This window comes from Scylla paramamosain, chromosome 13 (assembly GCF_035594125.1).
Source record: "Scylla paramamosain isolate STU-SP2022 chromosome 13, ASM3559412v1, whole genome shotgun sequence".
NCBI classification, from domain to species: Eukaryota; Metazoa; Arthropoda; class Malacostraca; order Decapoda; family Portunidae; genus Scylla; species Scylla paramamosain.
Genome location: NC_087163.1, coordinates 7036944 through 7052666, shown reverse-complemented (window position 1 = coordinate 7052666; position 15723 = coordinate 7036944). Strand labels below are relative to the sequence as shown.

General features: G+C 36.6%; 1 protein-coding gene across 16 annotated transcripts in view; it reads left to right on the top strand.

Moving 5' to 3' along the window:
* LOC135106387 (protein unc-80 homolog) overlaps positions 1-15723 on the top strand; it is a 172762-nt gene that overhangs the window by 16179 nt on the left and 140860 nt on the right. For 15 of the 16 annotated variants that reach the window (XM_064015364.1, XM_064015356.1, XM_064015358.1 and 12 more), the window contains exons 6-14: positions 874-1019; positions 3823-3997; positions 4225-4379; positions 4960-5030; positions 6379-6390; positions 7438-7577; positions 8600-8683; positions 9281-9340; positions 9492-9643. In XM_064015364.1, the coding sequence (XP_063871434.1) occupies positions 874-1019; positions 3823-3997; positions 4225-4379; positions 4960-5030; positions 6379-6390; positions 7438-7577; positions 8600-8683; positions 9281-9340; positions 9492-9643 (995 nt within the window). The remainder of the gene's footprint in view (positions 1-873; positions 1020-3822; positions 3998-4224; positions 4380-4959; positions 5031-6378; positions 6391-7437; positions 7578-8599; positions 8684-9280; positions 9341-9491; positions 9644-15723) is intronic. The other variant, XM_064015354.1, reaches the window with a different exon arrangement.

Genomic DNA, 15723 nt, shown 5'->3' with positions numbered 1-15723 from the left:
ATATATATATATATATATATATATATATATATATATATTCTGCAAGACAAGTTCTTATAAACCAATCCTTAATTTTGGTAAAAATATTCTAGAACAGTGTTCAAGGAGGAGTTCAAGGAGAAGGAGTGTTCAAGCTTTCACATAAAAAAAAAAATATGACTATTATAAACTTTAAAAAATAAAAAAATAAAAAATCTGTAATTAATGTAAATATGTTTCTGTTTAGGGATGAAACATGAACATTTTTTATTAATCGCTTAGAATTCAAGGCATTGAAGATTTCATTGTAAGCTTTAAATACTGATAGTGTGTGTGTATATATATATATATATATATATATATATATATATATATATATATATATATATATATATATATATATATATATATATATATATATATATATATATATATATATATATATATATATATATATATATATATATATATATATATATATATATATTTTTTTTTTTTTTTTTTTTTTTTGCAAGTCAAGTTCTTATAAACCAATCCTTAATTTTGGTAAAAATATTCTAAAACAGGTGATTAAGCCTTCTCATCAGCAGTAGATACACCTTTGGTGACTTGTGTATTTATCAAATGTGTATTTACCTTTTGTTATTTAGAACATCCAGGATTAATCATGGATACGCTCTTGACATATATTTACTATGCACGTAATTAACAACGAGCAACACCATCCTCATGGTGACACTTATCAATATTTCTAATCTTTCAGTGTTAAGGTTACAGGTAACTGCAGTTTGCATGTTTGGAATGGTAAATTATCTGTATACTTAATGTTCATCTCTCAGCTGTTTCATTCATCCAGCCCATTCCATACCCTCACTGTGTTACCTTCACCGCCAGTCACTGGAGAAGGTACTGGTGCAGAACATCCTCTTCGGACTGTCGCCTTCACTGACTGATGCCATTAAGAGCATTCCAAGATGGAGGTTCATCCAGGCCGCTGTTCCCCACGTGATGCACTGTGCTGCTTCCCTCCTTTATAACAGGTGATACTTAACCTTGAAGGTCATCTTTGTTAAGATAATACTGTGGTAGATACCTATAGTACTGACAGGTTTTGTTATCTATGACAGTGGTTCTCGGAGTGCTAGTTGTGAGACCCTTTCGAAGGTTACAAATCTTGGTTTTCAGATCCTAGGATTTGTAGGTGATCTCCAAGTAACTTGGAAGATAGAATCTTTGGTGATCTTGCAACCCTCAGACAAAGACCATACAGTCAGAGAGAGAGAGAGAGGGAGGCTTTTGATATTTAGGATTAGTTGTTTACCCACATAGGGTCACCATTGTTTTGTTCAGTCCCTGCTAACGGTGGTGGCCTAAGTGAATATTCTTGGTGAGGCCAACCGTAAACATTAATTAACTTGCTATCAATCAAGGATTGTTTAGTTTGATTAAGCAAATTTTATCCTCATAAAGTTTTGCAAGTTTTGCATTTGTAAGATGCAGTGAAGGAACTATGAAAGAAAACTCGACGTGGCTAGAGTTCATTGTAGCTACTCATAGTTTAAATAGATTGCACTGTAATTTTAATAGTATTTTAAGGATTTTGTGGTAATTGTTAATCAGTAGTTGCGGTAGCAGAGTAAACATACAAAGAAAAATAATAATTATGCAATGCAAAGTACATATAAGTGAATATCATTCGCTTATAAAGCAGCATTTCGCCATTTAGTGATTTATTAGGTTACAGGTGCTTGTTTTTTGCGGCCATAAGATGAGATTCTGCAAGAACACAAACTGAAAAATTACTGTCAATTCCTTAGCGGTATCCTGTAGTGGGACACCACCGAAGTCAGCTCAAGCTCTTTGGTGTACACGGCGAAACCAATCCCAGTTATACAACCTGATGCTGGTGACACATCTCTGGCCTTTGAAAATACTCCTTAAGAAAGAATGAAATGTTTAAGAGTATGGGCTCTGGTGCCTTAGGGCTCTTGATCAGCATGCAACTGCTGCATTGTTTTCACCACATGAAGGACACCACCACTAACCACTGATTTGGCATATAATGAGCCTTAAAAAAAAAAAAAAAAAAAAAATATATATATATATATATATATATATATATATATATATATATATATATATATATATATATATATATATATATATATATATATTACAGGTCTTGAGAAATACCTGCACTGTAGGAATTTGGTAATAGCGTATGCTGATACAGGTTTTTGAAATAACATGAAAGATGATATTGTTACTGTAGCCAATCTTCTGCTTTGTACTGTGTATGCTTCTACCCTGATTGGCAGGCTCTCTTGCCACCAGCATTTTTATAACACAACACAACACTGTTCCAAAGCACAGCAACGGCAAACAGAATTAGTGTATGTACCTCATAATATTGTTTAATGAAAGTAATTAATAGATAGGGTTCATAAGGTGCCAGCAAATACAGATACAAATATTCATACAGCAGTTGGCTATTATGTGTTCACCTGCTAGCACCCATCACACTGCAGTCAAAAAAATAATAATAATAATAAATAAAATAAAAAATGAATAACGGGATTGGATTACAGTCGAGTGAAACCAAGGAGAGACGCCAAGCACCACACATCAACTCGCTTTCATGAACCTCCATCACAGCTCTCATAAAACCAACCATATATATATATATATATATATATATATATATATCAAGCCCCACAAAAGCCTCTGTGAACTCCCAGTACAGCCTTCATGAGCAGCTACCACTGCCCTATTAGTCTTAGGAAGAACTGATTTGTATATATATGTATAACGGTGTTCCCTCAAGTGTATGCAGGACATGAGCTTTACACCTTTAATTGAGGACACATTATTGGAAATTTGGCATAGCAAACTGATATTCCTGAGAGAGGGTTGACACAGTGCAGGTAAATGAAGACTGACAGACAGATTTTTGCCTTAACAGGCTAATGCCTTTGGGAAGACTTTCTCTCTTCACCAACACAACCTCACAAAACATAGGTGATTGTTCCTACCCAGGAGTCACTAGTTCCGTATTCTTACCTTACCTCTCTATGACTGGCAGCCAGTGAATGGGAAAATAATAGGTTAGGAATGCAGTATTAATATCCAATGTCCAGGATATGACAAAACTTTATGTGGAAATATGAACTGAACTAACTGTGGTAAAGCAAGTTATGCTTAACAACTTCATTACAACCAAAAATGTTCATATATTTAAGGTTTATTGCCTTGGTTGTTCTCTTCAAGTACCTTTGAGAATGTAATACATAGTAAACTCAGCAATGAATAATGTAGTTAATACCTCATAGCAGTTATGGATGGAGACCTATTATAGGTGCCATTATTATAGGTTGGACTCTTCCCACAACATGCTTCCCATGAACACTGGTAGGACTTTGTCTTGAACATTCAGGCATATGTAGTGTACTTCACGGTTCTTGTCACACTCCTTGGAAAAACAGGCCAAACCTGCATCCTCACAATAATGCTAGATATCTACAGAAATCATTATATTATCATGTGTGCTCTCTTCCTGAGGGAAAGGCTACGAATAATAATAATCCATTACAAAAAAATCTTTACCTTATTGGCAGAATTTAAAGCCACACTTGAATATAACTATGTACCTACATATCCTGTGGTGCAAGCTGGCATTCTTGAAAGTTTTACTCCACACAATATATACATGTTAGAGCAATGGTATGATATTTCATAAACTTGACATTAATGTAACTGTTCACTGTATAATTAGTAAATTGTATTAATGAGCACATCTGCCATCAGTGATGGACAGAGATAAGGTCAACATTTACTTGTTTACAGGAGAGAATCAACAATTACAAATCTTGGAGCAGCTGAGACGAAGCTACTCTACACACTGCATTGGGTAATCTTGGATGCAGCTGAAGAATGTGCAGATGCTGACCATGAGCCCTCCAGTCTTGTTCGAGAGCCTGGTGATAGCATTGCCTATCTCTTTTCCGTTACTACAATCCAGGTTGTAGCTCATGTCATCCATCATTTACTTTATCTTTGATTTTATTCATTGACAGTAGTTTAGAAAGTGGGCAAATTGGGTGAATTTATAGGTTGTGTTAAATTTATGTATATCTATGGAAGTGTTAATATGGGAGCCTCATGCATCTCCTCAGTGCCATACCCTAACTATGCTTGTGTGTATGTGTGTGTGAAACTTGTCTTATGTGTCTCAATTGTTGTCCGCAGGTTTTTGTGTACTTGTTTGCTCCACTCCTCCATACCCTGAAGGAGTCAGATTTTCAGAATTTCAGGCTTGAAAATGGCCTGAAAATTTGGACTGCATTGTGGGAGTACCGACACCCTGATGTGCCTGCCTTCACTACTCCTGTCAGGCCTCGCAGGTAACTCTCTCTCTCTCTCTCTCTCTCTCTCTCTCTCTCTCTCTCTCTCTCTCTCTCTCTCTCTCTCTCTCTCTCTCTCTCTCTCTCTCTCTCTCTCTCTCTCTCTCTCTCTCTCTCTCTCTCTCTCTCTCTCTCTCTCTCTCTCTCTCTCTCTCTCTCTCTCTCTCTGCTTTCCTGACATTATGTGTTTTGGATAAGAAAACATTAGAATCAAAATACACAGACATGTATAAGGTCATATTTTAATTACCTTTTTTTTCTTATTATGAATGAATTTATGAAGATATATTATTGTAAGGATACACTGCTATGGTGTTTAAATTGTCAAAGAAATTAATGGAGTCACTCAAACCTGTTGGGTTAATGAAACAGGCATTCTTGACAGTTATCTTGCCAATCTAAATCTGATCTCATTTAAGGATAATCTGTACCAGTGCATTTCCCAATAGGATCACCTCACTATGATAACACCACTATAGCTACTCTATACATGTAATATCCATATTATTTTTTATTATTTAACTTTCCCTTTCCCTGTATTGTAATATTTCATTAGTAATAGACATATTTATCCACTCAGGCAAATTCTTCGGGCTAGGAAGGTGCGACGATCCAACACACAGTTTGGAGATGTTTTCCTTGGAGGAGGAGGTAAGGAAGGAATTCAGTATTAAGGCTTGCCTTTATTTTTCTCTAGCAGATATTATTCTAACTTTAAACAACAACAAGAAGCTTTTGGATCACTTGCTGTTGGTATGGTAATATTATAAGTATATATAAGTATGCATATAAATTTGTGGGTTAATTTTAGATGTGTAATAACTTTAAATCAAGCACAGAAGATTTACTTGCTTACTTGTTTTACTGTTGTCAAATCATCAGACCTAAGTTAAACAATTTGTGATGTATGCTCATGCTTTAGAAGAGTTTTTATTAGTTGTACATTTTTTTAAATAACAATAAGCAGAATAGGTTTATAGGTTTAGTATTTAGCTTATGTGCAGTATAGAAGATATCCTGCTTTCAGTCAGCTCATCAGCTTCATAAATGAATGACCTGAATAATTGCCATCAGATGATGTGGTTGTAAACCTTGATAATGGAGTCTTTATGCTTTGATTTATTTTTTGTAAGCTGTTTTGTTTAAGTAAGTAGGTGATACATCAATAGAACATCAGTTTGTGTGCATTTTTATAAATTTTACTTATGTCTGTGTATTTAAATAGGCACCCAGTTGATTTACTTATATTGCCTCAAATCAGGGTGTCCATTCTCTCAAACTAGGGCATAACTATAACACACAGTACATTAGTATTTTGAAATACTGAGCAATTGATCTTGAAACCCAAACAGATCTAAGCTTTGAGAGAAATGTGCTGCATCAGGGAATCAAACCTGAGACTTCAGTATGAAGGCTCAGCACATTACTGATAAAGCGATAGGTGCATTGTGAGATCAAGAAGAGCTGTAGGGCTTCTCTTGTTTAGGTCATTACCTACTGATAAAAGTAGAAGTGAATCATTGTTTTCTACATGCACTGAATTACAATAGTAATTTCTTTAAAAGATTTGTGTAAACCACAAAGATGGCATCTTAAATGCATAAGCTCGTACTTGATAGCTGTTTAAAAATTGTTGGGATAGTGGAACTCTTATCAGTTTTATGTGGATGAAGAAAAAGAAAGTTACCTTTATTATTGTAAGCAAATCAAGTAGAAGTTGATGGATTGTACTTAGTGCAGTTTGCACAACTGAGATTTTATTCAAAGGAATTATACAGCTTCTAACTAAGCATAAGTTTCTTCTTACCATACACTTTCCTCAAACTTGAATTGTAAAATACTTAAGATTTATTTGTTCCAATTGCTCCTTTGGCTCCTGATGCTTCATATATTAATGAAATTTACAATCTTGATTATGAATTGGATCATAAAATACCAATATATGCTAAAGCCATATTCTTTATGTATACATTTATTTTTCTCTCCCTCATGTGGACAGCAGGTCGACTAGGTAGGCCTGTTTTGATGGTTGCATGTACAAGAGTCTGCATGCCTGCACCTGCCTGCCCTTCTGTCTTGGGCAGAGGTCGTGTTAGCTCACTTTCAGCTAGTTCAGCACTCCCACTTTTAATGATCAGACACACTGCAACACACTTAATGGAATACATCTCTTAATTAGGAGTAACAGATCATGATTCATCACCTGAAGGAGATGCAGTCTTACTTTGGTTAGCTTGTGATACTGTATCTTTTTTAATGCTGTTCACATAATTGTCTGTTGGGTAGCATAAGTAGATGTAGGTTGTGGATATGAATTAGGAAAGCAGATGTAATAAAGCACAGAGCAACAGGTGACATCTTTGTTTACCATCTGCTTGCCATGTGTACAGTATATACTTGTAGCTCATTCACATAGGTGATTATAGTTGGCTATAATAGTGTTGTAATAATATTGTTATAATCCAGTAATCAGTGTCAGATGTGTTTCATAAGCAGTGGATCACCAGTGTTGTATATTAGTCTCTATATAAGGTAATAACACTCAAACTTTGGTTCAGTAACATTATTGTTGTAATTATCTCACATACTGATTATATGAATTTTCAGTAACTGTTAAGTGTAATTATATACTCCTTGACAATAATAATTTATTCCTTATGGAATATTACTTCAGTACTTTCTGATTTTACTATTTGTAATTTTTTAGTGTAATTTTATTACAGCCTCATTCTTTTTAAGTGTCAGCTATGTTTTATGGTGTTACTTTCTACCTGTCATCTTGTATAGGTCACTTGATAGTTACTTAGGTGCTGGATGTCATTTCTGAATAAATGTTTGCCTTTTTGTTAACATACCCTTGGCACTCATCTTTTTCCAGTGTGCCATCCTTCTTTATCAAGACATAATTCTTTCTTGGTGTTAATTTCCACCTTTAAGTGAATTTTCTCTGGTAGACTAATTAGTTTTTGTTATTTATATGTATATCTATCTTTTTTTTTTTTTTTTTTTTGTCAAAAAGAAAGTTTTAGTTGAAATTCCATTTCTCAAATATTTTCAGGCATTACCCCAGATGATGACAACCTTCTCTTCCTGCTGAATGGGGGAAAGAGCCGCTCCATCACTCCACCACCCAGTGAGCCAACATCATCCTCAACTCAGGACTCCCGCATACCTGATGCAGCCAAGCTTGATGAAGAGGTAAAGGAAAACAGTGACTCGGCTGTCTTCACCACACCCACACACATATTTAACTGTAAAAAACTTTGTCATTAACATGTTTCAGTCATTACATATACCTTACAATCAGTGCACATATCATTGTGTATCATTACTTCTCTCACAAATAACTTATAGTTCTTATGTTGTATTTATGTTTAAAGAATGTGTTTGTGTGTTTCAGTCCTGTTCTTGGATGCTTGATTTGTCATTGTAACAGTGTACAACCAATCTTTCTGTGATGACTGTTTTTCCTTTGTTACAAAAGACATTTCCTTGCTGTTTTGCACTGGTTAATGGGCTTTAGGTTTTAGTGTTGATTTATGGTATTAAATGCTGATTGTCCTGCCTATACATTTGCCAAGTAACCTTGTCAGCAAGAATCAAATGCCTCAGGAAAAATACAATGTATACTATAAAGTTCTCATTTTTTTGTTTTGTATATATGATTTTTCAAGTGGATTTAAGATTACACTTATCTCAAACATCTCAAATACTCAGTTCTTTCTCTACCAGACATGACTTTTCAGACAACTTTATTTAATGACTGGTGAACTCCAATATTCATAAAGAATATCTTTGACCAACCTTCACTAGAATTTTGAGAAATTCTAAATAAGAACATGTACCATTGAAATGCACACCAAAATTAACCTATCTGGACCTGCGAGGCCTATGTTTTTTTTTTGGGTGAGTATTGCATGCACTACTTGGCTGGTGCAAATTGACTTACAACATGATCTCTAAAAGATCTCAAAGTCTGAAGAGTATCTTGGATATTGTAGGATTTTCATAGAAACCTGTATCAGTTAAATGTGTGACAGAAGATGTGTTACAGTCACCCTTGGTAAATATACCAAGACAGCAGGACTAGAACTTGACTATGCTAGTGTGGGTGATGTGTATGTTTTACTATCTCTTCCACACTAAAGTACTTACCTGAAGTATGTATTGTCTGTTGGTGAGCTATGTGCAAGTGTCCTTGTCTCTCCCTCCTGTGTTAGCTGCGGATCCTGAGTGGAGTGCGTGAGTCCACCTTCCCTGAGACCATCCCAGAGGAGACATCCAGCACAGAAGAGGAGCATGTGGTAGGTGGTGATTGGTAGAGAGGAGGCAAAAGAAGAGGCAGGATAAAAGTTTGGAAATATTAGATAAATTTTTTATCATATTCATCATCTTTTACTACCAGTCTTGGATTATTTTCCTTCTGGCCACCAGCAGGAAGTACAGAGATACTTGTATGTATTCATTGTCTTACATCTCGGGATTACCTAAGCTACCCAGGTTACCTACATTACGTGGTGGGAAGGATACAAGGCATTTTGATAAGGCCTTTTATTAAAAACTTGTGTATTCAGTTATTACCTTTTCTTGATAAATAGTCACGGAGTCAACTTTCTTGGAAAACTAATCGCCCAAGATTACAGTCTTGTCAGTTGCAAGGCTTTTTTTCTTCATGACTTAATTTTATTTATTTATTTATTTATTTTTTTTTTTATGGAATTGTGTTTACAGAAGTTCCATTGGAATTTAGTTATGTATGTTTGGTAGCTTTATGTGTTTGAATTTATAGTCTTAATGAAATATTATAAATTGTTCTTTACTGTGCAAAAATTTATATAAAAAGATAAATAATTTTCTTAAAATATCATGTGGATAATATGAAAATTTCTCTTTTCTTCAAGGTCATATTTAGACTTGGCTCATACCCTGACAATGATGGACGAGAGTCTCATGTCTATAAGGTAAGTGCCATTACTTCATTATGCAAGTTTGCATTTCATTTTACGGATGTAATTTTGTCTTCAAATTAAGCTTGTGGTATCAATGCAAATACTATATCATAAAAATCCAGTTGAAGTTGTTGCTTTAAGGAGATTTATTTTGATTTTACAGGCCGAATATCCTTCATCGTTCCTTCGTCCTCCAATCGTGGAGATTAGTGATACTACCACCAGCCCCACACAACCTCCCTCCCTGGCTGCTTCAACACCTACTGAATCTTTCACACCAAGACTTAATGAAGCTAATGCCTCCACCAAGACTAGGTAAAAATCTATTTGAATAGTTGACATTATTTTTTTTGTCAGTGGTATTTGGTTTTATTATCATGTATAATTTTTGTTTTCCATTAGATCCTTTTGAGCCTCTTTTGAAAGCCTGGAATTGATGTCTTTGAATTGCAATTTTTTTTCTATATGAAGTGAATCCTTAAATTGCATTTTTTTTCTGTATGAAGTGAGTCCTTGAATTGCAATTTTTTTCTGTATGAAATGAATCCTGGGATTGTATTTTTTTCTGTATGAAGTGAGTCCTTGAATTGCAATTTTTTTCTGTATGAAGTGAGTCCTGGGATTGCAATTTTTTTCTGTATGAAGTGAGTCCTGGGATTGCAATTTTTTTCTGTATGAAGTGAGTCCTTGAATTGCAATTTTTTTCTGCATGAATTAAGTCCTGGGATTGCAATTTTTTTCAGTATGAAGTGAGTCCTTGAATTGTAATTTTTTTTCTGTATGAAGTGAGTCCCAGAAATTTAACAGTAGTATTCATGTGCAAGGCATAACATTAACTCACACACAGTTAAGGGCTTGTTATATAACATACACACATATGGTTAGCAAAAATTGCATTTTTCATTTTTGTTTAAAGCATGTCATTATCATCTCAAAAGGAGAGAAAAGTATGTGGAAATTGTGTAGAATTATGGGATAAATCAATATAGATACAAAATTTTGTGTATTCCAGTCTGTTGCATACTGGGTTCATCCATCCTCCTCTCCCTCTCCCATGACCTCTCCATGAGAAGCTGCAGTTAGTTTAATGAGTTTAATGGACTCTGCACTGCTATTTTTGATAATTCAATTTACTTCCTGTAACAAAGGGATGAAAATGAAAACCTACTATAATGCTCATTACTTTCCAGCAACACAGCCCATACTGCTGGAAACATGGAGAGGCAATGTAAAAAAAAATTGTGGCGACACTTTAAAATTATTTGACACCTAGACAGGGCTCTCATTTTTTAGGTAATTACCTCAGATCAGTGTAATTTCACCACTGTTAAGGTAATTCTGAGGTAATGAGATTTTAAAGATAATTCTGAGATAATTTAATTCTTTTGCTTGGTCACTTCCCACCAGACACTTTACAAAAAGGGGATAAAAAGATAAACAGAAAAATGAACTAGAATAGAATAGATAAAAGGAAGAAATAAAAGAAAATAACAAAGTGCAGCATGTATTTTCCATGATTTGCTATTTGGTTTGAATGACTTGGTATGAGGAAGACATGCTTATTTCTGATCTGAGTGCTCTGCATGAGGTGTATATTGGTGCTTTCAATGTTCTTGGGTGTGCTTTATTTTCCATGATTTGCAATTTGGTTTGAGTGTCTTGTAATGAGGAAAACATGCTTATTTCTGATATAGGTAGCCTACATGAGGTGTATATTAGTACTTTCAATGTCCTTGGGTGTGCTTTATTTTTCATGATTTGAAATTTATTAGTTTAATACTAAGTCATCAATATTGGTTCATTTCTGTGGGTATACCAGGATGTATGTCCTACATTTTGCCCAAAACACTTTTCACTCCTTTCACCAAGAGAGTATTCTGTGGAATGAAAATATTTTGTGGCTTATCAGCATATCTTGGTTAAGTTCACAGTGCTGTGCAGTAACACCATTTCAGAATTAGAGCTATCTGTATGGCTTTTGTGAAATCAGCTACTTACTGGGTGTGATAAGTTGAATGCAATAAACTGATCGTGTGCATATTGGGTTTGTTGGTTTGCTGTGGAATCATAAATTAGTTACATGTAGTAATTTGTGTTTGTCTGCAGCTGCTGGTTGATGTAGGCCTACAGCTGTGCTGACAGGAAGCCCTCGTCCTCATAAATAATGCAATTTAACTTGCATAATTTTAATATTCTACTCTTCAAACAGGATAATGAAATAGTACCATTATTAAATGTTACTGGTGTTTGCTATTAGATTCCTTAGAATCATCACATATTATTTTTCAATATATTTACTAAAAGAAAAATATTATATATTTGAAGTAATTTTGGAGTAACGTAGAGTGAAATCTGAGTTAAAATCTTTGAATCTAAGATAACTTTCCTCATAATCTAAAGTAATTCCTAAAATCTATTCTGAGACCCTTGCACCCAGACATGATTGTTGAAGGACACTATGTTCTCTAGTATAGTGTGTGTGTGTGATTCACCTATGGTCGTCTGCTGATCACCCAGCCAGCTGTTACTCTACAGAAAGAGCTCAGAGCTCATAGTGACCCATCTTTGGGTAGGACTGAGACCACTTACAAACCACACACTGGGACAGTGAGGCCACAACCCTTCAAGTTATATCTGGTACTTGCTGCTAGGTGAACAGGGGCTACACATTAAGAGGGTCACCCATTTGCCTCGCCACGCCCAGGATTCGAACCCCGGCCTTCTTGGTTGTAACCCGAGCATCCACTACACTACGTGGTGTGTGTGTGTGTGTGTGTGTGTGTTTTGGAGAGGGGATGGGAGTTGGACAGAAGGAGAGAGAAGTTGAGGTGAAGGATCAACAGTGATGAAAGAAAAGTGGTAAGAAGGAGGAAAGGTTGAGATGATAGTTATGACGTAACTGTGCTGGTTTGAACTTGATATTGTCCATGAATGGATTAAGTATGTGTGTGTGTATGTGTAATTAATATTCTAATTAGGAAAAATGTGTTTTTGATGTTCACTTGTTGTATCCTCATATCTGTTATATGGCTGAGCAGCAGGATAAAAGCTTTCCACCAACACCCATCCTTATTACCAATGTTACTGATATGAGAACAAGCTGCTAGCTACAACTTTGATTTTTCCAGCAAAGTGGTATCAAGGCACTTTCAACATATTGTTTTTGTTTTCACCTTTCAATTATTTTTTCATTCCTATTCTTTACCACTGTATTTGCTGTAACATTTGATCCACCTCCATCTGTATGAAAAACCTCTATGGTGGTGGTAGCGTTTCAGGGGGAGGGTGGTGACAGCCTGCTGTTCTTGATGCTGTATGGATGTGTGTGCTGTATGGAGGGGAGAATGGTGGGGAGAGATAGGGATAGAGGGAGAATGGATTGGGGAAATTAGGAGTTTAGGTGTGTGGGTAGAACACACACACACACACACACACACACACACGGCAATACAGACAAACAGCAAAGACTGTCAATGAGATACACAGACAGACTTAGAGAGGAGCATATGTTGAATTTCAGGCATTTAGATAGGCATATCCAGTCTTTACTACCGTCACAGACAGACACATCAATACCACAAAAACATAGCTGGAGGTATATGCAAGATGCTAATGTGTAGAATAGTTCATTCATAATTTTTTATGCCATAAATATCATTCTCCAAAGGTGTGTGTGTGTGTGTGTGTGTGTGTGTGTGTGTGTGTGTGTGTGTGTGTGTGTGTGTGTGTGTGTAAAGAAATGGAAAATAAGAATATATAATCAAGTAGCTGGTCCTCTCTCTCTCTCTCTCTCTCTCTCTCTCTCTCTCTCTCTCTCTCTCTCTCTCTCTCTCTCTCTCTCTCTCTCTCTCTCTCTCTCTCTCTCTCTCTCTCTCTCTCTCTCTCTCTCTCTCTCTCTCTCTGAAAAGTAAAAAATAATATCAAATGCATATGGGACAAAAAATATGTTTCTCATGACCAGTGACAAGCATCCTACATGTGGATTGTCACACTGCATGATAACACTTATAGAAAATTTAAAACAAAATTATTTATCACATGCAAATTTTTTGTTTAGAAGAAGAATGTGATAGTCCTTGAACTTGAACCAATCTAAGAGACAGTGGTATGCAACACTTCACACATGTATTGTATGTGGTGTCTTGGTGGTTTGGTGTGACTCGTGGCATTGCTGCGCAACGTCACCTTTGTTGGAATTGGTTCACAGCAGCAATAAGAGGAAGGCATGCAATACAGCACCCATCATTGACTAGGCATGAGGGATAAGGTGGCTGCAGCATTGTCTGCACTGGGGCTATCTCCAGTCACCACATTTTCATTTCGCGGCAAGTACCTTACAGGTATGCATAGCTGAGACGTAGTTGGCTATTCCGATGGTGGTGGTGGTGGTAGTGGTGGTGGTGATGGTGGTGGTACTGCTGCTGGCTCCTATGGTGGTGGTGGTTGTGCTGTTCTCCCAGTTGGCCTGCTTTCATGCCAAAGCTCAGCATGATGTGTGGCGATCTGCTGTCTTGTTACCTTTGGTATGAATTTGCCAAGTGTCATCTTTCCAGTAACTTGACTGTAAAGAACATGAATGTTCAACATATAGTCATATCAAGAAGGTGAAAGAACAGTTTTTTTGTACCACCTCATCGACTTATGTGCACAGGCCGCATTAGAGAACATTGGATCTGACTTGTCGATAAGTTTTATTTTTATATAATCGAGGACAGCTTGAGGTTTCCATTTATATTCTTTGGTTACTGTATTTTTTTCCTGTTTTGGGCAACAAGGGGTTTATGAATGGTTGTCATAATGTGGATGTCTCACTTGTCTCTCCATAAAACTATAAGACACTTTTGTGCTTACACATACCTTACTTCATCTTACTATATTTGTTTCATGGAGGGGAGGTAAGGCATGGCCTGCTCATTGCATTTACATATGCCACATCTCCCAGTATTGTTGTCCAAGAGGAACTTGGAGAGTGAAGGACTCATATACCAGTTGTCACAGTAAAGCACGTAACTTTTACTGAGATAAGGGTCCATGAATGTCTTGATGACTTAGCAAGTAATCCACTCGATCTATCGTTTCTGAGTTCGCTGGTGTTGATGGTGTACAAGACCATGTCGAGAATGTAGCCTGTTGTACAATCACACATAATTAATAATTTCAACCCGAATCTGTCTTTTGGATGGAATGTATAGTCAAAATAATTTTTTTCCCACAATATTGCACTAAACTCTCATCAATCCACACCTAGTAAGGACTAAATAGAAAGCAAAATTTTTATGATGATTAAAAACAAGTAATTTTGGCAATAATAATTTTGAGAAAAGTAAAGTTAGAGTCATGATATCAGTGCTCCAGTAGTCCCAAATGGGTTTTTTCCCTGAAGGTGCCCATCATTAACAACACACCAGTGAATGTGCAGAATTCATTGATGGTCATGACAAACCAGATATTGGGAATGTGAAAGTATCCACCTTCCTCCCAATGTGAAAATGTGAAAATATTACATTAGTGCATGATGGTGATGAAATTGAGTGTAAAAAAAAAAAAAAAAAAAGACTTGAAGATAAAATACTTCACTTGATCTCACATTCACTTCATCTGTCACAACACCACAACCCCTTTCATCAAAATGATAAGGTGTCGGGTAGGAAATAATATCCTTGCAGTCACCTCCATCAGCAGTAGCGATCATGTCTTCACACATGGTCACCTTGGATATGAGCATGGTGTGCAGCCTTGCTACCAGGGTCATGGGGGCTGTGTCACAGGAGCATAGTGATGTGAGCTGTTAAGGTCCTCATCAAGTTCTGGGCCATCAGCATCTTCACTGCCCAAGTTACTTGAATTTTCACATCTTGCTGTGCACACCCCTCCCAGCCTTCAGGCACCTTCAGGTACACACTTATCACTGCAGCAGCCTAGGGCAGTCAGCACACACAACAGGAATCCACAGCTGCTATTGTTGTTGGGTTCGTTTGGCTCGCAGAGGCAAGGCATGCACACATGGCACCTGTCTGGACTCAGCAGACTACTGAGAGAGGGAAGGGCAACAAAACACTGTTTCACTGGCACTCCTGTCTTTATTTTATTGCTTGCACAGTGCAGTACCACAGTACACGAGGCACACTAACACGCTACAGTACAAGTAAGGCTTGTACTACTGGGCCTCACTTGGCAAAGCATCTATGTCACTAGGTAGCATGTCCCACCTCACAGAATAGTGGCACTGCACAGCACACTATGGAGTTATAGCTTACCAACAGCATTGCACAGCTGTCTCCTCTGCAGGTGTCACACACACACACCTCACTGTCAAGTACTCACTGTCTTAGTCTGCCAGGGCACACAATCCTCACACCATGCCTTGGGGTACAGTCACGTAGTGGCAGTAGCAG